The 25,304-nt window shown below is 48.7% G+C and overlaps 1 protein-coding gene across 2 annotated transcripts in view; it reads right to left on the bottom strand.

The window, feature by feature from the left end:
- Positions 1-25,304, bottom strand: part of BLZF1 (basic leucine zipper nuclear factor 1) — a 343,666-nt gene that overhangs the window by 256,164 nt on the left and 62,198 nt on the right. For both annotated transcript variants that reach the window (XM_069636476.1, XM_069636477.1), the window contains one exon: positions 9,311-9,747. In XM_069636476.1, the coding sequence (XP_069492577.1) occupies positions 9,311-9,747 (437 nt within the window). The remainder of the gene's footprint in view (positions 1-9,310; positions 9,748-25,304) is intronic.

Genomic DNA, 25,304 nt, shown 5'->3' with positions numbered 1-25,304 from the left:
CCACAGGTCCGTTCACCAAACCAAAAAGAAAGGGAGCTGCACCGCCAGGAGTCCCACATGAACTCCTGCGCGGAAAACACGACAGAACACACGATAAAAAGCAGTAAAGGACAAGGATACGGAGGCCCTGTCCCTCCAATGCATTTCCAGCATCACAACGTAAACATTTAGCCCTCTCCAGAACAGCAGCTTTCTCAGTGTACCTTTAACACTTTACCACCACTGATCTCTGACCTTTTCTCCCCAACAAGGCCACCACAATGAGCTCTATCAATCTACACCTCCATACTCCCTTGCTCCACAAAAAGGACAGTGACCAGGCCATTGACCTTCCGAACCACGTCACTAACGGTCTCTCTCTTCTTTCCTGGAGACCAAATACCCAAAGATTATTTCTGCATTCCCCATTTCCAAGGTCGTCCATTTTCAGATGATAATCTTCGTCCCTGGATTTCAGGTTGAACAGTCTCCCGCCTACATCATCTCCAACACATTCGCTCTGAGTTGGTTGTTCTCAATTCCCTCAAACTTCACCTCCAGGACTTCCACCCGGCCACTAAGATCTGAGACGGAGGCTTGCACTTCACCCTGCAGCGCTCTTATTTCCGGTAAAATGTCCTTCACTTCGTCCTTCGTAGAAGAGACTGGCAGTCATCCCACTGTCTCCACCTTAGAGGGGCCAGCCACCACCCCACCCCCATCTTCCATTGACACAGGTCTCCAAAACTATTGAAAGGCCCCTATGCCGTCTCTGGCCCTGGCTGCCAGCTTTTACCTCCACACAGCACCCCCAGAGGCAAGAAAGACGATTCCCGCAGCTCACCAGGCCCCACAAACTGTCCAAAAAGGGAACACCGATCTCAGGCCTGTCCAGCCTTCCAGGCCCCCTTCAAGTTGTCCCAGGGCCGCTGCTGTCGGGGGTCACCAGGGGGTAATTCCCTCAACCACAGTCCACAAAGTCACTGCCCCGAGTAGTGCTGTGGCCAATCACCCCACAAAATAAATACAATTTGCCAGGCAATGTGTGCCTCTCCAGGCCCCCCCATCCTCCAAGGCTATTCCAGAGTCCACGATACAGGGTGCGCCCCTGCACTCCCCTTCCATGCCACCGAGGGCCCACTCCAAGGGCATGGTCTACAACACGTCACACAGGCTTCAAGCTGTTCTCCCCAACTGCCCAGGCCTGTGGCTGAAAGGCCCAAGCCTATGTAGGAGGCAGGCATCCACCACGGGGCACCCCAATGAAGATAACTTGGCCCCCACCTACTCACCTCTCAGCCAGACCACCACAGCTAGGTGAGCCCCCACAAGGGGCCCGCTCAGCTCAAGGGCTTTTGAGTCTCTGCCACAGATTTTCAATGGAGGCCACCATGCCCGCCAACTCCATCACAGAGTGCTGGGACCAAACACCCTCCAGGGAACACTGCCACTTCACCACACCTCCAGCAAGGTCCCGGTTAACAAGAACCGCGGGGCGTGCACTTCGAATATGTTCTCCTGTCCACACACATGGAACTGCACCAAGCTCTCCCACTCGGCCTGCTGCAGAGCGCCTCCCGAAGACCCCGGGCAGTCGCTGACGGAAGTAGGTTGTTCACTGGTGCTCGCCGGCGTCTCACTGGCAATTGGGGGTCCTGTTGCCTCATCACCAACACTCGGTCTGAGGCTGCCAATTCCCAGAGCCTCGCCCGCCAACAACTTCCACTGCCTGCTTCAAAATGGTCAATGACAGGCCCACAAAATAGCGGTCCGTATTAGCACCACCTCGTATCCCCACACCACACTGCCTGCGGAACGGGGGGGGGTGATGGAGCACCATCAGCACGCCACCATACTTGTCAACGCCCCCTAGCGACTAAGATCTTTTTTTTTAAATTTCTTTCTTTTTTTAAATGATTCCACCGTTTCCCATCCCAGTGCATCCATTTGTAGACAAATAGCTCGATTTTGACCAAATAAAATTCCCTAACTGTGTGCATTCCCACATTTGCCAGATTAAAAAATGTGCAGAAAATTATGATTATGGATACCAGTATGAAGTGCTGCTTCAAAGAAAAAATAAAAGTTAAGGAGATTAAACCAAGATTTAGTCGGATGGGCACTACAGAGCCCAGCCAAGATGGCCGTGAACTCCTTCACACCCAATTTCAACCCGGACAACATCCTGCATTCCCAGGCCGCCTCAGTCTCTCATTCTTGGTAAGAAGCTGCAAGATACTCACCCAAAAGGTGTTTATTTTCCGCATGCCACAGTATCTGGTGAAAGGTGATACACAGATCGCCACCGGAGTCCCCCCTGCGCGGTGGTTGTATCGAGGATTCAGCAGGGAGAAGGCCGAAAGGGGAGGAGACTTGCCGGCTGTTTGCCACCACGTGCCCAGAGACGGAAGGAAAGCGAGGGCAAAACCGGGGAGGGCAAACGGACTGTGGCGCTACCTGGGAGGAGTGTTACGCTCCACAGGTGGAAACATACGCTCCAACCCTTCAACTGCCAGCCCCAGGGGACGCTGACAAATTCGCCCCAGGAGAAGTGGAGCCCCAGCCGCGAGATGCGCAGCTCCCAATCCCTGCTGGAAGGCACTCAATCCTACATTCAGAGTGCCATACAACTGACAACGCTGGTGGGCAAACCCTACGATACAGAGCGGGGAAGTGCGGACGCCACCCCGACTGCTGGAAGGAGGTGCTGCAGAACGAAATCCTGCTGCACAAGGTTGAAAGCTGACAACACAAGAAGGTGCGTGCAGGGCCCAGGGATTGCCACTGTTGGGAATAACAAGCGGACCTATACAGGCACACTCTCCCCCCCTACCCCCTTAACTGAAGGCCAATGACTCAATGGGATATGTGGCACTAATGGAAGTATATTAAAAGAGGAGCAATCGAGGGTGGAACTGGAGACTGCATTCTCTGACGGAACATTGAAGGCAGTGTGTTCTCTACGGGGGGGCATTACTGTATCAATCCTTGGGAGGGTGTTAAATCTGCCACACCACATATGAGGAATCACCTGCCTCAGCAAGATTGGGCAGCACAGACTAATCAGTGAGCTCATGCCCACAGCAACTACCACAGGGAGCTGAGGACAGCGGCTCCTCTTGGGTGGCCACTTGGATCATCAGCCAGTGGCACAAATCAAAGCCATATCCTGGTGGGAGGCACATTCAAAGCGATAGTCGTGGGCGGGGGGCAGACTAGAGCCAACAAGAAAAGAGACATAGCACTATGGTGGAGATTGGCGACCCTCAAAACCCAAAAGGAAAACACAGTGAAAGTCACCCAAATAACCAGCATCATGTCAAAGCGTGTAAAGGGGAGAAAACAACAGAGAAAGATACAGTTTGACACTCCCTTGCACTCCAAGAGCCACGGAACAATGGAAGAATCCTCAGATAAGAACGGTCGGCCCTCTACCCAAGACACCTCGGGAACATTTCACGACATCAAGGAAATGTTTAATCAGCTACAAAACAGCATACAATCATAGGACGGAAAGATGGACCCCTTGACATGCAAGATGGACCACATGCAGGTCCGGCTGGACAAACATGGGGACAGACTGGACGAGGTGGAATGTATCCACAGTGGAAGAATAATCGGCGTCCACATCAAGAGAACTCAACCAAGTGAAACTGGCCCTGAAAGAACTGACTGACAAATAGGAGGACCTTGAATCTAGATTGAGGAGGAACAATTTACAGATAGTCTGAGTTTCTGATAAAGTGGAACAGAGATCATGGAACCCTCGGTTGAGAAAATGCTGCGCAGAGCACTTGGAATTGAGGAATTTTCAGCTGCGTTTATAGTGGAATGAGCACACAGAGTGCCAAGCGGGAAGAAACCTATACCTGGGGCACCGTCATGTCCAATTATAGCCAGAAAGTTAAACTACCGGGATAGGGACCTCCCCTATGCAAGGCCAGAGAAAAGGTACTGTGACTTACAAGGGCGACACCATCAAACTCTTCCCAGATTTCTCAGACAGGGTGCAAGCATCACGAAGGATCTTCATGTGGTCAAGAAGAGGGACATACGCTATGCCATGAAGTTCCCTGCCAAACTGAGAATAGAACATGAGGGACGGGCGATCTTCTTTCACACCCCGGACGAAGCGAACACCTTTCTTGAACAATTGCTACAGAAACCCAGGCAGAGCCGGGACAACGGATGATACCTGCTCACCATAAGACTCTGTGGCTAGCCAACAAGGGGCAGTAATTAGTAGACAGCCCGACCCTGGCATCTGGGCGCGAATGGTTATACTGTGAGGGTGTGATGGATGGCTGGGCACCGAGTTGCCCCTCAAGCAGAAGCTCACAAGCGTTACAGCAGGGGCTGTGGGGGGCAAGCGACTGCTGACTGGTTGAGGTTGTCAGCAGTCAAAGAGGGAAAGGGTTAAGTTGACCGACATGTTGGGGTTGTTGGTGGGGGAGGGACTTGGAAGGAAACATTGACTCAAAGGGGTTTAATGGACCAGATGCCACCTTATTGCGCAGGGCCGCATGGAGCCAGACGTGGGAATGCTATACAGGTTGGGAGAGGTGGGACAGATGTTCATCCAGGAAAGCAACGTCTGGGTCTCTTGGAAGCATCACATGGAATGTGAGAGGTTTAAATTGCCTGTCACAAGGTCGTAAAGTCCTGTTAAATATACAAAGACAACAGGTGGGAATTGCGTTCCTGCAGGAAACGCACCCGACATCAGAAGTGGAATCAAAATTTGGGAGAGACTGGGGATGTCACTGCTATTTCTCTCATACACGTCATATGCCAAGGGGGTCTGCATATTAATTCATTAATAAATCCATTGGGTTTCGACTGATCTCTCCATCTAGAAATCAGGAGGGGCGGGGCCTGAAAGCGCGTGGTGTCAAACAAGGCAAACTGTACATGCTGGTCAACTACTAAGGCCCGAATCAAGACACCTCTGAGGTGTTTGAGATTCAGCTGGGCGGGCTCGCTCCCGGAGAAATAATCTGGGCTGGGGACTTTAACGTGGTCATGGACCAGACCCAAGATCGCACAGGCGGGGGAAGGTGGCAAGGGGGAGTTACAGGCAGATACCCAAAGGTGAAAGCAAGCTGCAAGGCATGTGCATGTCATGGAAAGTTGGCGATGTGTGGAGAATCAGAAAAAATGCGCCATTGGAGTATACGTACCACTCATCAGTCCACAATTCGGCATCCCGGTTGGACCTTTTTGAACGCTCACACACTGATGGGCAAAGTAAGAGAGGTGAAGATTCTAGGGTGCACACTATCGGACCATGCTCTGGTGTTACGAGCAGTCGAGCGGACTGGCCGCAGGAAAGAGGACACCCTGGGTATTCAGGAGTGAGGGATTGAAAGACGTGTTCCAGGGGTGCCTAAATGGAGCAATAGAAATGTTTTACGAGGTCAAAGAGGAATCGCCTGGAGTGTTGTGGGAAAGTTGCAGATGTGTCATATGAGGGGAATGTATAGCGAGAGAATCCGGGGTATTGAAACAGATAAGGCGGGAACTAGCCAACACAGAGCCCACATCAAGAGAGTGCAATCCGAAGTGCCCACACCTACACTATCAGAACAGGCAGAAATGAAGTAAACACCTACAGTTATTTAACGAACTGGCGCTTGGGGAGACCAAATTCCTTGTGAGAAAGCGGCATTGAGGCAATATGGGGGAAGGTCAGAAACCAGGAAAGTTGCGTGCAAGGGCTGCCAAGCTGGACAATTGCAAGGATTGGGTCCTATCCGAGGATTGGGTCCTATCTGTAAGACGCCTAGGGAGGGGATAGATTTGTAGATTTAGAAATAGTGCAGGAGTTCTGTCAGTTCTAAAGCCAGGTATACTCCTCTCACATCTAGGTCTCCCAACAGGAGGTTAACAACTACCTAGATCAAGTGTCCTTATACTGGTTTACGCAAGAAGAAAAGGGACGCGCTGGGTCATTAGGTGTCGCTGGAAGAGGTGCACAGAGCTATTCAATCCCTCTGGGAAACCCCCGATCCCGATGGCTTTATAGCAGAGTTTTATAAGCAATATGCAGAGAAACTCGCCCCACACCTACTACAGATGTTCCAACAAAGCCGGCAAGAAGGCCAGCTACTAGAGTCCCCAAGGGAAGCAGTGGTGGTGGTGCTGCTGCTGCTGCTTTAACCTGATAAGGATCCAAACTAATGCTCCTCCTACAGGCATATATCCCTCATTAATCTGGACAATAAAATCCTGGCATCTAGACTAGCAACCCTGATGCCACAAATGGTAAGGGCAGACCAAGCTGGATTCATCCCATGGCGATCTACTTCACATGTCACAAGGAGGATGTTTGGGCTAATAGCAGCAGTGAATCAGGAGGAACCAATAATAGTGGCCTTCCTAGATGCTACTAAAGCGGTTGAGACTGTGGAAGGGCCCTTCCTGTTCACAATACTACACAAGATGGAGATGAGGGAACCATTCATCTCCCTGGTGTCATTGCTGTACACCTTACCAACAGCTACGGTATGGGTAATTGGACAGTACGCCGAAAAAAAAAACTGGAGACTGGTAGTAGGCAGGGCTGCCCTTTGTCACCACTGTTATTCACATTGGCGATCGAGCCACTGGCAGAGAAGATAAGGGAGGCACACATACATAGAGGACTATATGCTGACGACATGGTACGGTTTGTCAATGACCCCAATTTAGATCCAGTGATGCGGGATGTTACCCAATTTGGGAATTTTCAGGGATCCGGGTGAATGCTACCAAATCTGTCCTGTTTCCGCTAACGGACAAAGCGGTCCAAAATCAAGATGGGTGGGGGTTCCAATGGCACATGGATCAAACTCATTATAGCTCGGGATCCAACTATTCTATACAAACATAACTATTACAAGGTGCTTGAGCAGGCCAAATCCGCATTAGACAGGTAGGGGAACCTACCCTTGAATCTCTATGGTAGAATCTCTTACATTAAAATGGTGCTATTACCCAGATTCCTGTATATTTTCCTCAATGTCCCATTGGCGATTGATGGTAATTATTTCCGGGATTTAAAATCAGCAACGCTGCGGTATGTATGGGTGGGGAAGCAAGCCAGAATATCCTGGGACAAACTAACTATGCTAATACGGGAATGGGGGGGGGGGCTGGCACTGCCCGAGTTCGAAACGTACTATAATGTGGCCCAAACCATATTCCTTAGCTATTGATTTGGGTAATGAGGGGATAGAACACATGTAGAAGTTGAAAGAGCATTGGCAGCACCATTTTTGCTGCGGGTAACTATCCTGACAGCGCCTGATAGAATGTCCCGCGGCGGTAACATGGTGGAACTTACCTGTAGAGCATGGTCACGCATCTAACACAAATCCAGGGGTGACTTTCTGTACTTCCCCAGAGCTACCAGTCATGCATGTGCCAGGGATCCCCCTTACTAGCGAGCCTGGTTTTGTCGCTCTTGTGAAGCATTTACGGATAATCTGTTTCGGGGAACTCTTTCCAAATGGGGAATTCATAAGGTTAGAAGAATTAAGAGATAGAGGGGCACTCAACTCTATAGAGGTGTTTCTGTATTACAGGCTGAGGAACTCCCTAAGGCAACTGTTCCCATCCTTTCCCGCGCAACCCGAAGACGGCTGCCATACTGGACAAAGTGATCTGGAGTGGCCATAATAACAGAGTGGTCTCACACATGTCAACGCCAAGGTGGGGGCAACTGCCTCATCCAGGGAAAAAAAATGGAAATTGTCGCTGGGATGTGTGATTCCAGACGAAACATAGAGGAACTGTTGTGGACAAGGAAAATTGCTCTTAACACCCGATTTAAGATAGTTCATTTTAAATACTTGCACCACTTTTACTATACTCCTCATCAGCTCCCAAGGTTTTTTTCCCCAGGGGCTCTAGGAGGTTGTTCTGCATGCTGCATGGGAATGCCCCCAGATCTCTACCTTCCGGGACCAAGTGTTTGAAATATTGGGTGAGATACTGGCCGACAAGCTGGAACGGAACCCACTGGTGGTGCTGCTGGGATACACAAAACTCATCCCCAGGGGGAGGAAGAGACTACTGGAGCTACTTCTGTTGTTGGCTAAGAGACGGGTGGTGATGGTGTGGGGGGGAACACAATCCCCCAAAGTGGACCAATGGAGGGCGTATATCCTGTATTCTAATGGCGTAGAGTCCGAGTACAGTGGTCCAATGAACAATCACGCTGTCACAAGGGACATATGGAGCACGTATATACATCACCTGATGACGCACTCTCAGGAAGCTAATGGAATCCCAATATAGGCACCCGATGATTAAGGGACCAACCAGCAATGTACGGGAAATAATCCCCATGACGGGAGGTGGGGTGTCACTTGAAATGAGGGGAATGGACATGTGATTTGTCCAGGGTTGAACCGGGATACTACAGATCTGTTTACATGTGGCTCAAGAGATGGAATGTAACACTACTATGCACTGTACTAATGGTTTCTGCGGGGCTCAATGTTGGCACTGTGTGCCGGTTAAGTAACAAATGCCAATAAAAAGAAATAAAGAAAAAAAAGATTTAGACACAAGTTACTGACTTTGGGACTAGAAAAACTAGATCCTAATCTTGGCTTCCCTAATTAATGAAAATTGTTTAAACATGGTCAAATTATTTATCACCTTGTGCTTCCGTTCCATTACCTAAACCATGTTTTTTTCCCTATGTAATATTGAAATATCCCAAGTGTACATTTATGGGCACCTGCAACTACAATATGTTTAAATCTTATACATGGATATATCCTACCTTTTCATCAGTGTATTTAGGAGCAAGGGGTTGATAATTACAGAGTTGCAGTCTTAAAAACGGCTGCTAGCTTGGCTGCCTGTCATTTGTTTATTTGATTAAACGCATGTGAAACGCGACTTTCTCAAGCCAGACATGTCCTCAATGGAACTCCAGCATCCAAGGGTTAGCAGGCGAAAAATATTCCCGACATTGTGTGAAATTTCCTAAGAACCTGGTGCCCTGGTTGGTGCTCATTGTGCACAATTGAATACAAAGCTGTCCTGGTCAAACAAGCCACTTCCAGCAAGACACACATTATTCCACACCCTGCAGGAAAAGACAAGCACCTTCCCAATATCGCATCCCAGTTTTCCACCATAAAACCCCTTGTAGTCTATTCTTATTACCAACAGGACTGGTGCTGCCACACTACCACCTGCGCCGTTCCAAACAGGGAATATGTCCAGATTCTCTTTTGCTTGATTTCCCTATGTGGTAACCACTACAAAGCTCCCTGATCTCCAAGACACCCGCATATGCTCTATAGAAACCTTTAAATAAAAGTACATATCTTACCTCAGTTTGTACCCGAAGTTGGTTGGTAAGACCTTCTTTATCTTGTAGCAAACGCCTTTCAGAATGTTTTAGTTTTTCTGCTGCGTTTTTTAAATCTGCCAACTCTTTCTTTGGATCGGACACACCATCGGACTGGACAAATGCTTCTGCCTTATGATGTCTGGCATATTCCACTGAAGCTGCATTTTTCCCTGGAACGGTATGGATAATGGCAGCTTTGGGAACTACTATTCTTACAGCTTCAATCTCCACTGCCTTGTCAAAATGGATCTTGCCGAATTGGAGAACTCCTGGACTGAGGGAAGGTACAGGTGTAGGCACAGCTTTCCTTCGGGGACTATGATGTGCATGAACTGGAGTAGATACCTCTACAGTTTTAGAGGCGTTTTCGGTTTCCATTCCATCTCCAAGGCCACGGATGGGTGCTGGTGTAAGCACTGCAAGGGTTACATGAAGAAAACATGGTAAATGCGTTAGTTACTTGCCATTACTCTGAGGTTACAGTTCGGCTACTTCAATTGCCATAGAAAAAAAAAGATAAAATGACATCTTCGCCCTCATATGGGCCATTGTGAAAAAGCTATAATTGACTTTTTCCGGTAAGACTTCACAACCAAGGGAGAATTAAAGTAGCCACAACTACTTCTAACTACTTAAAAATGTGCAATCAAAATGTAACCTTGTGTTCTGTGACATCATTGAGCATGAAAATCCTTTATGTGGTCACACAGCACTTCCCTTCACATCATTTACTGCAAAAGATGTGCCATTACAAGAGGTATGAACAGAAAATGCACAACAGAGAGGACCCCAAAACTGTAGGGCTGCGATGGAAGTCATGAAATTCAGTGAACAATGCAACATTATTCACACACTTATGCAGTCTGCATGGCTGTTTGTGAGGCACACTTTCAGTGGTTTGAACCTTTGAAAAACAACAAACCTTTACCATAATCGTCAAACTGATGATTTCTATTGCTATATTAATAGGCTTCAGATTAACATATTAGGTGGGAATTGGTTGAACTATTCAATCATATCAAAGTTGAGATCCTAGTATTATATATCCTCCTATTCTTATTGCTCACTTCAACTGGAGAGCAAAACTAATGGGTGGAGATTGTTACAGGAGTATGGCACAAATAGGTTTGCATATTTTCTTTTAGATAGTGGCCGTCCAAAGTACCTTTGACAAGGATAGTAGAGAAGAACAAGTTACTTACCCCTGGTAACTTCTTTCGACAGGTTCTTCCTCCCGGGTATTCCTCATAGTTATTGATATCTCCAATATCCTGCTTCAGAAAAACATTTTGGCAGAGGGCGCTGTGCGTTAATGCAGTCCACTCGATGTCACTTGAGGGCCTCAGTCTTGAGGAAGATAACATTGAAGGTAAATATAGCACGCGCAGTGCCATTTGGCTTCAGTTCTGTTTTTTCATATCATTTTTACAATAGAACTACCTGCTTTAAAGCAGAATACACCATATTAGACCCTGAAGGAGCGTAAGCTACAATAACATGGAAATTCTACTGCAGGGTAAGCTGGGACGGGCAATGAGGAATATGTGGGAGGAACATCCAGTCAGTCAAATTAACATTACCAGGGGCAAGTAACTTGTTCTTCGACTGGATTGTGGCCTCCTACGTATTCCTCATCTTACAATAGACTTCCAAAGCAGCTTTTGTTTTGGAGGCAGGAGTTCGAATTTTGTCAAAGCGGGTTGTTGTGAACAGAATGAAGGACTACTTTCCCAAAGCTTCCATCCTGATTTAAGGTGGAATCAAGGCAGTAATGCTTTGTAAAAGTGTGAGTTGTAGACCATGCGACTGCCTCACAAATGTTTTTTTATTGGAACACCTCTTTGCAGAGCAAAAGAAGTAGCCATACCCCTAGTGGAATGGGCCCTCAAGCCTTCTAGGGGATCTTTCCCGGCCAGCCTATAGCATTGTGTAAAAGCTAAAATAATGCATCTGGACAAGGTCTGTTTGGTTACAGACTGTCCCAACCTAGGACTAGTGTATCCTATGAACAGTTGGTCATCCAGACAAAATTACGACAGCCTTGAAATGTAGAAACTCAAAACCCTCCGTGGGTCAAGTCTGTGTAGTCTCTTCTCTTCCTTGCTAGGATGAGGTGGAGGATAAAAAGTAGGCAATACTATATTTTGTCCCAAATGAAAATCCAATATTACCTTAGGTAGAAATTAAGGTTTGAACCCAGGGTCGACCTTGTCCTTAAGAAAGGCCGTAAAAGGTGGTTTGAAGATAGTGCCTGCCACTCACTCACCCTACGGGCTGATGTTAGCGCTACCAAAATGATGGGTTTTGAATGTTAGTAGTCTTAAGGGACATGAATGGAGCTGCTCAAATGGTGCACACATGAGAAACTTTAAAACAAGATTAAGGTCCCAAATCGGAACCTGAAAAGGAGCCAGAAGGAACACATTAGTGAGTCTCTTTACAAATTGTATCATTAAAGGAATTTTAAAATACATGACTTATCCTCAGACGAGGGCTTGAAGATGGAAAGCGATGCCCAATAAACTTTAACGGTCCCAACCAGGAGCCCCAGATTGGCCAAGTACAGCAGAAAAGATAATACTGCTGGTGTTTTGCATAGAAAAAAGGATCCATATTCTTATCCTGCACCAGCCGCAGAATTTATTCCAACGGCAGCGGTACAAAGACTTCCTTGCTGGCCTTCTAGCCGAAAGCAAAATCTCCACTACCTCATCCGGGAGGTCCCAATCCTTATACCTCAGCCTCTCAGAAACCATGTGTGAAAGCTGTGGGATTTGACCTCCGGATGGAGAGCCGACCCTCCTCTCGCGACGGAAGGGCCTCTCTATGTGCAAGACGTATTGGAGGGCAGATGGATATGTCCAGAAAATCAGTGTACCACGTCCTCCAGGCCCAATCTGGGGCAATTAAGATCATGGATTTCCTGAACTTTCTCAACCTCCTGATCACTTGAGGAATGACAGACTGGAGGAAACGCGTACAGAAGTGGAAAATCCCAGTGTACTATGAACGCGTCATCTAGAGCTTCTCTTGGGGGAAATTCCCTGGAGGAGTACAGTTCGCACTTGCGTTTGACACTGGTTCCGAACAGATCTACTTGACGGGTTCCCCAAAGGGCAAAGATCTCTTGAAGGATTTCCTGAGCTAGTTCCCACTTGTTTGAGACACTGCTCGGTCTGCTCAGCGTGTTTGCCGCCGTGTTCCCCTCTCCTACTAGGTGAACTGCTTATAGGAAGATTGCTTCTTCAATTGCTCAGAACCAGAGCTGCATTGCCTCTCTGCACAGTGGTAGTGACCGTACACCTCTTTTGTTGAGGTAGTACATGACCACTGTGTTGTTCATCAGGACATTCTTTCCCCGTACAGAGGGCAGAAAGGCCTTCAGCGCTAGTATGATTGCGCTCAGCTCCAAAAGGTTGATGTGTAGTTTGGACTCCAATGGAGACCAACGACTGCTACCATTAGATCTTTGGCATGGGCTCCGCACTGCGTGAGGGAGGTATCCGTAAATACCATTTTCTCCGGCAATGGCTGCCAAAAGGGGTTCCCCTTTCAGGATGTTGTTCTTGCAGCCCACCACAGGTGATCCTGTGCGACTCTGCTCGGAACTTGGATTAGATTTGACATCCTGCCTGAGAACTGGGACCACTGTGTCCTGAGGGCCCATTGGAGGGATCTCATTCTCAGGTGAATCTCTGGCACCAGGAAAATGCATGATAACCTGTTCTGTGTTTTTTTCCCCCCCAACTTCGAGAGTCCAAAGCCATCGCATTTTGCTCACTGTACTTTTCACAAAGGAGGAATATCCATTTGCATATCAGTCTTTGTCCTGCCCACAAGGGCAGTCCAGCACTGAAATCCCAGCAAACCTCCTTTGAACCAGAGTACCAAAAGCAACCCCAGATACATGTTTTGGCCTAGTCGGGCCTCATCAGTGAGGTGGAGCTGTGCCTCAAGGGGTCCATGTCTGGGTTCCCCCAGGTAACTAAAACGTATAGCTGGTGTTTTGTGGTAGAGGTAGCATAATCTCAGGGTAGATGGAATATAGAATAGAGAGGCAGTGGGTAATTCTAGAATATGAGAAATGTAAGTCAATTGAATCCATGGAATAAAGGAGATAACATATTATAAACTGGTGTCCTCAATATTATTCTCATATTGAAACATAACAACTTGGCGACGAGGGGAAACGGAGTCCACTTAATGGGAACAGTCGACCCAAAGGAACTAAGAGGATGAACAAATTGTGATGGTAGGATATCGAGTAACTGATATTGTATGCTGAACAGATTTTGAAAAAAAGGAAATCGGTGAGTAGTGTGTCAAGATTGCAACGAGATAGGCGTATGATATGAAAACAGTGAAGTTAATCGATAATGACAGTAACTGAAGTTTGGGAAGTAAAAGGAAAGCATTTTTCAAAAGACTGAGCAAATAACGCACCTGAAGCGTGAGAGCTGGTGCGAGGAGCGTGGCGGTGGGGCAGCGCTGGAACAAGTAGAGGAAAGGACCTTGGTACATGTTACATGTTAGGGAGAATTCTCTGTTCAAGCTAATTTCCCAAACCTAGCGAGTTCCCCAGCAGCTTTGCTGGATTTTTGGGGGTTTATTTTTTTTCTCCTGCTAAGAGTGAGACTCTTTTTCTCCCACTCTTAGACATGATTTGAGATATCTTTGACTTTGTAATGTGTTTTATGGGCTATGGGGTCTTTTACTCCATAGGGTTTCATGTGTTTTTGGTAAGTTTGTTACACAGCACCCTCAATGCAGTAACACATGGGTGTCATAGTGACCCCCAAATAGACTCCATACCCTGGGACTGACTACTGTCCCCCAGGGCATGTAAAGTCACCATTGACTTTACTAGTCTTAACTTGTGAACAGAACCAGTACAAACCATCATATTATGGAGAACCAGTACAAACCATCATATTGTGGAAGGACTGGTAGGGGTAATTAGATTACCCCAGGGTCTGTTTTTTGAGGGGGCACTGTGCAGTCCCCCCTAGTCGAGTTTCTGGCTGGTGGCAGTGGTTACCACGCAAAATATTCCACCAGAATATTTCCTATGGGATTTTCCAATTCATTTTAAACGCACAACTTTTTTGGTGCAATGTTAAAGATACCGCTGGGTTATTTATTTAATAATTATTCCCCGGTTGGGTCTTTTTGCCAGGACTCGGTTTTAAAAGGGCGTTTGTATTCGCCTCTGTAAACTCCAACCCAAGTCGAGCCCTTTGTTCCACTTTTTGGCGGGCTTCTGCACAGAAGCCTCCAAAAGTGGTGCCACTCTGTCTAGGTCTACAGGATGTGTGGGAGTGGGGGTTTAGGCACCCTGAACTGAGTTGCCTCGGCAACTCAAGTCGCACTCTTGTGTGATTGGCCCAGTGGTGAGCCGCACGTTTCAGTGACAGCTAGGACTGATGAATGGGGGTTTTCTGCATAAAAGCAGGGCTTTGGGGACTGGAACTTCAGAAGTCGCCACAGGACCAAAGAATCTGAAGAGGGAGAAGCTGAGCCGACCTGCAACGACGACACCACCGGTGGAGCCCTGCTGAACCTCTCACCACTTCCCAACGACACAGAAGATCTTCATCCCGGAGAGTCTTCTTCCTCTGAACTGGTGGGGATAACCAGTTCACCCTCATTTCGCCTTCCTGGATCGCCTCGTGGTCGAATCGCACGTGCCAAGCACCCTGGCGGCCGGATAGCCATGCTTCACCACTACCGCGAATAAAAGAGTAGTACCTTTTAACCAGGAAACTCTGCGGCTGGTTTCTTCCCTGGCAGTGCAACGACCTCCAGCTTTCCTCCACGTCATGATCCTCTCTTACCCTGGACGAAGCACCGACTTGCACCCGCTGCCAGGAACAACGGCCCCTGCTGGAGCTTTCTCACCACTTCAGGTACTGTGTCCCGCCTGGTCTCCCTTGCAACAGACTGTTCAAGGTGTCCCGTAAATCCTTGACTCTCTATCCTGGGGTGACTTGGGACCTGCTAACTAACTTTTTCTGAACTGAGCCAACCCTTTTCTGAACTATCTACAAAGACTTTTTAAAGTATTATTCAACTGTGTGATCTTGGACACATTCCGCCTTGCTCTCTCCAAGAGTGGGCCTGGCCTATGAACTTTCTTGCTCTAACAGTAGACTCTGCCTTTTTTGACTTGCTGTGGTTCTTTTTAAAGTGTTGGTATTGTGTACTTTCCTAATTCTGCCTTTTCCCTCCCTTTTTAACTAACTTATTGGAGTGCCATCTTAGGTTAAGCGCTCACCTCTGTCTGCAACTAAGTGGTGTTTTAACTAAGACTTGTTCAATAAGTAATCAGGGATGTATATATATTAATAGTGACTGTTTGAACTTGCTTGCCATATTAGTGTCAGTGTATTTTTAAATAAATAATTATATACTTTTATAGCCAAGCTCTGGTCAGTGTTTGCTTGTGCTACTGTAGCCTTGTACCTATTTTGTATACTCTATATACTGTCTAACTCTTCTTCAGAGAAGTCTGGCTGCTCAGCTACAGCTACCAGGTAAATCTGGGTGGTACAGACTGCTACCAAATGGGTTTACTGCCAACACCTGTAGTCCTAAGCCTTTTGCAGTGGTCCATAAGGGAACTGCACAGGTTTCTGCCTAACAGTACATGAAATACGTGCCACCATTACAGGAAATAAACAACCAGAGATCATTAGAGGAAGGAACCTAAGCGCGTAAAAATATGTGCCACCATTTCAAAGATCGCGGAGACTGAAACTAAATAATAATACTGAAACAAAGTGATACGATTACAATTCAAGTGGAAATAAATGTCAGAATGTAAGTGACCTGCATCAATGGGGTCGAGATGAGTGAAAAATAAAATATTTATCTCGGAAATAAAACAAACTCTCAGCATACAGTACAAGTAATACAAGGCAAATAAATAAATAAAATAAACAATAAAATGTGCTACACCATGGAAAATGCATAGATTTGAGCTTGCAGGCCAGCACAAAGCACAGGTTTTCTGTCTGACAAGAAAATAAGACAGCATAAGGACAAAGAGGAAATAGTAATAAAGATTTAAAAGTTGAATCTAAAAATCACCATATACAAATATCAACGCACAAACATGTCATTGGAAAATGCAAGTGGAGGTGTAAATATACAACAAAGCACTTCTTGGGGTATTTTGAGAACACTCATGGCAATAAACCCATTAAATTATTTGCGACATCCAAATCCTTTCAGTTTAGAAACGCAAGAAACCCAAGGACAAAGGTTGCAGGAATGGATTGATGAGCTTGGGGAGTTCCTAAGAGCAGTAGGGGATCAAAATGCCTCAAACAAGTTGGATATTTTTACAAAACTTGTTGGAAAAGAAATAAAGAGCATCATTAAAGAAATACCATCTCAGGGGAGGGCAACATAACAATTATTGATAGCAGCAATCAATGCCCAACTAATAATCCCGCTCAACAGAGACTATGAAAGATATGTGTTTAATCAGTGCACACAAAGCCCGCATGAGACTATAGCCCAATTTGTACTGAGATTACAAAAAAAGGCGACATTTTGTGAGTTTATGAACTTTAATGACGATGAAGCAATAAGGTTAAGGGTCATTGAAGGATGTTTATCATCACAGTTCAGGAAGCATCTGTTAAAAGAACCTCTGCCCTTGAAAGAAGTGCTGGAGCTCGCAAGAATATACGAAAGAGTGGACACACAAGCAGCAAATATAGAAAATCCAAAGAAAATTGACACCATTGCTGTTATAAATAAGAATGTACAATGGCAAAGAAGATATCCTGGTATAACATCACCAAGATCAGCACGCAGGAATACAGGGGAAAGACAATGCTATAGATGTGGATTTGAATTTCCTCACAAGGGTCCGTGCCCTGCCATGGGTCAAATATGTCTACAATGTGGACAAGAGAATCATTTTCAGACTGTGTGTCGAGAGAGAATGACAATGCCAACAAACAGTTACAATGCTCAGATGATATCTGGTAAGAGATATGATTGACAAAGAAACTTCGGAGGATGAACTTATACAGAAAGGGAAATGAGACCCAATGAAATCTCAAGACCAGATCAACAAAGGGCTCGACCGGGATTTGTTAGGGCTATGGACAAAATTGAGGTGACAAACCAAAGTGATCAAGAACTGGGTCAGAGTACAACAATATCTCATCTAATCCTGGGTCAAGAAGAGAGACAGTATCGAGACCCATATGAAAATCCACCCATCTCTGAGGTGGAAGAAGAACTGACATTGGAGCATTATCAAGAATATGATAGGTATAGTAAAGAATATGTAAGGCTAATATATGACACTGAAGATGGTAAAACGGCCATAAAAGTAATGGTGAGTTTATGTGGACAAGAAATATCTTTCCTAGTAGATACTGGAGCGACAGTAAATGTCATGAGTGAAGAGGCTTATGAAAAGATCGCTAACCAATATCCCCTACAATCATCAAAAGCTAACATTTTTCAATGGGGAGCAGAGCAACCATTGTTAAATAAAGGACAATTTCAATGTGATCTAACTCATGAAGGGCAGTGTGTGCCAACCAACGAACAAGTTACTCTCTTACCTGGTAACGTTCTTTCGATTGGGATGGTCCGACGACGTATTCCATATCTATGACAGTAATCACCACAGCTGTGCTGCTTCGGAAAATCTTTCGGCGTCTGCGTCCTGCGTCGATGACGTAGACACGCCGCCCTCGAGGACCTCCTCCGACGGCCGACGTCACTGGATGTTATAAGTAGGACGTAAGACGCCCGTAGCCTCAGTTGTGGCCACCAGTCTTCTGCCAGTCTGACACACAAAGCCTTGCGGAAACGTAAGCTGCAATCGCATAAGAAATTCAGTAGCGGGGAAGGTAGGGAGGGAGCGATATGGAATATGTCGTCGAACCATCCCATCGAAAGAACGTTACCAGGTAAGAGTAACTTGTTCTTCGAGGGGATTGGGTCCTTTGACTTATTCCATATCTATGACAGACTCCCAAAACAGTACCAATGCAAGGAGGTGGGAAAAGAATTTTGAAAACAGAAATTTAGCATGCCCAATCAAATTGCGGAGTAAAGGACCGCCTTGCCAAAAGCCAGATCCTGCCCCCGGATGGAATCGAGGGAATAGTGACGTACAAAAGTATGTACCGAAGCCCAGGTGGCTTCATCACAGATGTTGCGAATAGGAACACCCCTCTGCAGGGCAGTAGAGGCAGCCATACCCCTGGTAGAATGGGCCCGTAAGCCGACCGGTGGGTCCTTACCCGCCAAGCGGTAACACTCAGAGATGGCCAAAATAATCGAGCGAGACAAAGTCTGTTTCGTCACAGCCTGTCCCAAACGCTTTCCAGCGTAACCAATGAAGAGCTGATCGTCCACTCTGACCCGGGACATGCGTGAAATATAAAAGCTTAAAACTCTCTTAGGATCAAGCCTATAGAGCCTCTCCTCTTCCTTACCAGGATGTGGAGGAGGATAAAATGCCGGAAGAACAACCTGCTGGCCTAAATGAAATTCCGACACCACCTTCAGAAGAAAAGAAGGACGAACTCCAAGGACAACCCTGTCCTTATGAAACACAGTGAAGGGTGGCTTAACTGAAAGTGCCTGTAACTCACTCACTCTGCGAGAGGAAGTGACCGCAACAAAAAATACAGTTTTAAGAGTTAACAGTCTCAAAGGGCATGAATGCAAAGGCTCAAACGGAGCACCCATCAGAAACTTGAGAACAAGGTTCAAATCCCAACCAGGCACCTGGAAAGGCGACGGAGGGAACAGATTAGTGAGCCCTTTCAGAAATTGAAGGAATTTTGAAATAGGAACACTCTTGAGACGGGCGCTTAAATATGGACAGCGCCGTCAGGTAACCTTTAATGGTACCCACATGAAGGCCCCTGTGGGCCAAAGAAAGCAAAAAAGACAGAACCATGGGAATTTCACATGCAAAAGGATCCACATTCTTAACCCTGCACCAGTCGCAGAACTTTCGCCAATGTCAACGGTACAGGGACTTTGTTGCGGGCCTTCTGACCGAAAGCAACACCTCCATCATGTCTTCAGGGAGGTCCCAATCCTTTATACCTCAACCTTTCAGAAACTAAGTGTGACGGTTGAGGGACCTGACCTCTGGATGGAGAACCTGACCTCCCCCCTCCCGTGAGAGCAGATCGTCTCGGTAGGGAAGACAACGTGGGAGGGCAGATGGACAAGTCGAGAAGGTCCGGGTACCACGTCCTCCGGGCCCACGCTGGAGCAATGAGGATCATCCGGGAACCGAACCTCCGCAGTACTTGCGGGAGGACGGGGACTGGAGGAAACGCATACAGCAGTGGGAATGACCACTCCACGACCAACGGATCTCCTAAGGCTCAGTTTGGAGGAAATTCCCGCGCGCAGAACCTCTTGCACTTCTGGTTGACACTGGAGGTGAAGAGATCCACTTGAGGGGTCCCCCAAAGGGCGAAGATCTCCAGGAGAACCTCCTGAGCCAACTCCCACTCGTGACAGATCGTGCTCTGCCCGCTCAGAGCGTCCGCCGTCTCGTTTTCGTCTCCTGCCAAATGAACTGCCAAGATCGAAACTTCCTGCTGGATTGACCAGAACCAGAGCTGCATCGCCTCCCTGCACAGAGGAAGTGACTCTGCCCCCTCCCCTTTTTTGTTGAGGTAGTGCATGGCCACCGTGCTGTCCATCAGGATCAGGACATTCTTTCCTCGCACAGTCGGCAGAAAAGCCTGCAGGGCTAGCCTGACGGCCCTCAGCTCCAACAGATTGATATGGAGTCTGGACTCTGACGGAGACCGACGACCGCTGACTGTCAACTTGTTGGCATGAGCTCCCCATCCCTTGAGGGATGCGTCCGTCACGATAGTCACCTCCGGCCAGGGCAGCCAAAATGGAGCCCCCCCTCATCAGATTGCCTTCATCGGCCTACCACAGAAGGTCCTGGGCTACCGAACACGGCACCTGAACATGGTCGACATCGTGCCGGAGGACTGAGACCACTGGAGCTTGAGTGCCCATTGCAAAGATATCATCCGCAACCTGGCCTCTGGCACCAGAAGAATGCAGGATGCCATGAGGCCAAGCAGTCTCAAGAACTCGAACGCTGGGAGAGTCTGGGCAAGTTGAAACTTGTGCACCATCTGCTGAATGTGATGAGCCCTCACCTGGGGGGGAAAACACTGCCCCAGGGACGTGTCGAGCACTGCTCCGATGTACTGGAGCCTCCGAGTTGGTGTCAAATGGGACTTCTTTAAGTTGAGGGAGAAGACCAGCTTGTGGAGGGAGTAGAAAGTGACTGACAGATGACCCAGGACTTGCTCGGGAGAGCGCACCCTGATCAACCAATCGTCCAGGTAGGGGTAGACGTGAATCCCCCTTTCCTGATGTGCGCTGCCATCACTACCATGAGCTTGGTGAAGACCCTCGGGGCGGAGGTCAATCCGAACGGCAGGATCCGAAACTGAAAGTGCGAGTCGCCAACCGCGAACCGCTTCGGATGGATCGGCACATGAAAATAAGCGTCCTTGAGGTCGAGAGACACCAACCAGTCCTGAAGTTGAAGGGCCTGGAGGACTTGAGAGAGAGTAACCATCTTGAACGTGTCCTTCCTGAGGAATTTGTTCAAACCAAGCAAGTCCATGATGGGTCTCAATCCCCCGTCTTTATTGGACATCAACAAAATAAGGGGAATACCATCCTTTGTTCCTCTCCGCTACAGGCACCAGTTCTATGGCGCCTTTCTCCAGCAGGGATTGAATTTCCTGCGCAAGGAGCGGATCCGGACTCTTCAAAGAGATTCCCCGGTGGATTGTCTTGAGGCCTCTGCCGGAAAGGAAGACAGTTGCCTTGGGTTATGATCTCCAGAACCAACACATCTGAAGTAATGGCGCGCCACTCTGCAAGATGCTGCGCCAGCCTTCCCCCAACCCGGCGAACCATGGGACATGGCCTCATGACTGAGCTGAAGCAGCTGCAGCGTTGCCTGAGGGCAAAGAGGCAACAGCCCGAGCGGCCTTGGCACCTCAAGTACCTTGTTTTCCACCTCTGGCACAAGGGGCCCCTTTGACTGGCAGCTCCTCTAGCTTTACCAAAGGTTGACTAATAACAAAAGGAACCTCCCCTCCATTGCTGTCCCCTAGGACGAAAAGGCGGAGGTGTAACGCTCACCTGGGTCCCACGGAGGCGCGGCGTCGAAGGCGCAGAACTCTGAAGATGGACAGGAAGGGCCCCTCTATTGTGGCTTCCCTGGCTCGTTGGATACCCTCCTGTGCGTGAAAAGGGAGTATTACCAACTGTGGAACAATGCTCAAGCCTCCCACTCCCTTCCAACCCTCCACGATACCTCCTCCACGATTCCCCGTGAAGCCTCACCTTAGGGTTTGGAAGGATGAGCTCTCCATCCTGCTTCTGATGCAGGGGCGCGTTGAAACCCAGTTACTTCACTGGATTGGGGATTGATGGGAGTTCAGGTAAGCTTGACTGTTCAGGTAAGGCGCTGTAAAAGTTCTGTTCAAAAGTTCAAGCTTAATAATAATGTTCGTTGTCTAATTGCAGCAAGCGCTAATGCTTATGTCTTTTTCCCCTTAGGGGCCGGGGTTCGGAGTGCCGGAGATATGGCGCCGACCCGAAGTGAAACAGTTCTGGATGAGCGCTCAGGTAATGTCTTTGCATTCGCTCATTCAATGTCTTTGTCTTTTTTGCCCATAGGGGCCGGGGTCCGGAGATGCCAGGAAGCGGCAGGACCCGAAATGCAGTGGGAATAATCCAACAGGTAAGACTTAAAAGGAAACTGAGCTTTCCTTATTCCTTTTCTCCCTCTCACCTTTGTTCTTGTCTTTTTTCCTCTTCTCCCTCTCACCTTTGTTCTAGTCTTTTTTCCTCTAGGCGCCAGGGCGTAGCTGAATCCGGAAGATCGCTGCTGAAGATGGAAGCGCCTTGCAAAGGTGAGTAAAATGCAGCGCTGCAGCGATCGAAACGAAATGCCTTTAAAATGATGTCTTCCTTTTCAGGGCCGTTGGAGAAATGACTCCGGGATGCAGATTTAGCAGGTAAGGGCTTTTCTTCTCCTATTCTCTTCCTTTCTCCCCTTGCAGGTGTTCCAGGATGCTGGCAGGTGTGGCTGAAGTCAGGATGCAGGAGCTGACACGGTGAGCGTCCAGCGTCTAGGTGCAGAACAACGCGAAGCATGTGTGGCTGTTCGGGTGGGGTTTAAATAGCCTTGGAAGAAGTTCCTGGTATGTATCCTTCCACCAATCAGGTATGTATCCTTCCCCGACCACACCTGGGTGGTGAAGTAGTCCCACAGGTTAAGTAGTCCCATTCAGGCCTCAAGAGGGCCTGGATGAAGCAGCAAGGTCTGCATCAGGTAAGTGTGCACCCAAGCACTTAAACACATATCCTCTTCTATGAGCCTGGCGCCTAAGGCGCCAGGACTGGGGTCCGCTATGAGCCTGGCGCCTAAGGCGCCAGGACTGAATCCAAAGGGCCCCGACTTGGGCCCGCTGAGACTTCCCTGGGGAAAATGATGTCTGCCTCTGGGGTTGCTGGGCCCGGCCTGGCTCCTTAGAGGTAGGCATCATGACAGGAGGTTGTCGAACTGCAGCGCCCAACGACTTTGCTGCAGCTTTAGAGGTCTGCAACCTCTCAAGGCTCTCGTCAGCCTTGTTGCCAAAAAGATGTTCCCCATGAAAGGGCATGTTGAGGAACCGGGCCTGCACATCGGGAGCAAACCCCGACTTCTGCAACCACGCAAACCTGCGTATCACGGTGCTCGCCGCCATCGACCGGCTGACGCAATCACCATGTCCAAACCCGACTGAACGACCTCACACAAGGTATCCTTGCCATCCTGAACCATGGCAAGGAAACCATCCCGTTCGTCCCCTTCGGGAATATGTTCAGCCGCCAAGGAAACAGAGTTCCACAGAGTGTGCGTGTTATGTGAGAAGGCACATGAAGCGCCATACCCCCTGCAGAAAACACTTTCTTCGCCCAGCCGTCAAAACGCTTGTCGTTCCCATCAGGAGGGATGGTAGGGTACGACGCCTGCTTTGCCGGGGCCATAGCCGCCTACACCACCAAACTCTGGAGTAGGGTGCTTAGACAAGTAGCAGGGGTCACTACTGGCTTGGCGGTATTTTCGCGGCAAAGACTTGCCCACTGACGGGAGACTCTCCGGAGCAGTCCAAGCCGCCGCCACCCTCCTCTGTAGAGCCATATGAAACGGCAGTACCGGGTCAGTTGGTGGACCAATGTCAAGGATATCCGTAAGGTCATCCTGAACAAACTCCCCCGGGGAGCAGACCATCCCAAGTACTCAGTGAGCCTTGACATAAGGTGCCGGTACGAAGAATCGGCATGAGTGCCAGGCTCAGGCCTACAAAACTCCACCTCCGGAGAGGTGTCCAACCCACTAGTATCATGCATGGACTGCCTCAAGTCCTCAAACTGGCTATGGCCCGAGAGAATCTCGTCTGGCACCTTGTCGGGCACCATGCCATCATCAGAGCCCTCATCCACCTCTGAAATGAATTCCAGATGGCGGTAAGAAGGCACAGAACTTGAACCAAAGCCATGCCTGACCTTGGCCAGAGCCTTTCTAGGTGGTTCCCCCGAACCACAGGGTACCCCCATCGACACAGCCTTGAAAGGCGTCGAGTGAATCGACATCGACGCCGAGCGTAGAGTCGACGACGCCGACACAGTCCTTGAGGCCAGGGCCCCGAGCGTGTCCCTCGACGGCCGGGATGCCGATGGCGTCGACGACTTCTTCGAAGGCAAGCCCTCGAAAGAGTCCGTCGACGACCTCGGCGCCACCGGCGTCGACGTCTTCCGTGAAGACACCACAGGTTCACACGGTCTCGAGCGCGTCGAGGACCGGGACCAGGACCGGGCATGTTGAGAACTATTCCCCGTGTCCGAGCGGGACCTTTCCCGCGAATCGTGACAACCACCCGAGCCCAAAGGCGTGCGAGCGGTGTCTCTCGGCTGATCACGACCGCACCCACTCGGAGGCGCCGACGGACCAGTGCCCTGCGATTCGAGAATCGCCAAAATTTTCTTCCCAAAGGAAACCCATTCCTCCGGTGTCGCATGCTTGGTGTGGTAAGCAACCTGCCGATGGGTGGAGTCCTCGGATGAGGACGGGGAAGGCGACCGATGATGGCTCTTCCGGGAGTGCCTCGAAGAGGCAGAGAAGTGGCGAGACCAACTCCGGGACCGAGACCCACTGGACTTCCGACGACAACGCGGCGAGTCGCCCCTCGAGTCGTCCGTCGAAAGCCCCGCAAACCTCGACTTCTGGGGTTTGGGCACCTTACCTACCGATAATAACTTCTTGCGCTTCCGCAAGGCTTTCGACGTGAGCGACTGGCAGTCGACACAGTCATCCGTGTCATGGGCCTCCCCGAGGCACCAGAGGCAGGCGTTGTGCGAGTCCGTAACCGACATCTCGGACCCTAAGTCCCCGCACTTCTTAAAGCCCGGACGCAGTGTGGAAGACGAGGTAGACATCTTTACAAAGAAATACTTCACAAACACCAAACGGGCTCGAAGAACCGAGAAACAAACTCCAAAGAGTCGAGGCGCGCCGAGATTCCCGAAGTGAACACGTTCGCGGAAAAAACAGAACTGAGGCTACGGGCGTCGTGCGTACTACTTATAACATCCAGTGACGTCGGCCGTCAGAGGTCCTCGAGGGCGGCGTATCGATGTCATCGACGCAGGACGCAGACGCCAAAAGATTTTCCAAAGCAGCACAGCTGTGGTGATTACTGTCATAGATATGGAATACGTCGGAGCACCCAATCCCCTCGAAATACATGTTATAAAAAGCCCTTTTGTTGGTAGATATCTTATCAGTTGTAAAACTACCACAGACCCAAAACTTATTGATGTGAGATATAAGCAGTCAGAAATGATACAAGGTGTTCCGTCACAACGCCACGATCTGAGATTT

Source organism: Ambystoma mexicanum, chromosome 7p (assembly GCF_040938575.1).
Source record: "Ambystoma mexicanum isolate Mex_15411 chromosome 7p, UKY_AmexF1_1, whole genome shotgun sequence".
Lineage (NCBI taxonomy): Eukaryota > Metazoa > Chordata > Amphibia > Caudata > Ambystomatidae > Ambystoma > Ambystoma mexicanum.
Note: the sequence above shows the minus strand (reverse complement) of the source record. Positions and strands in the feature narration are given on the sequence as shown.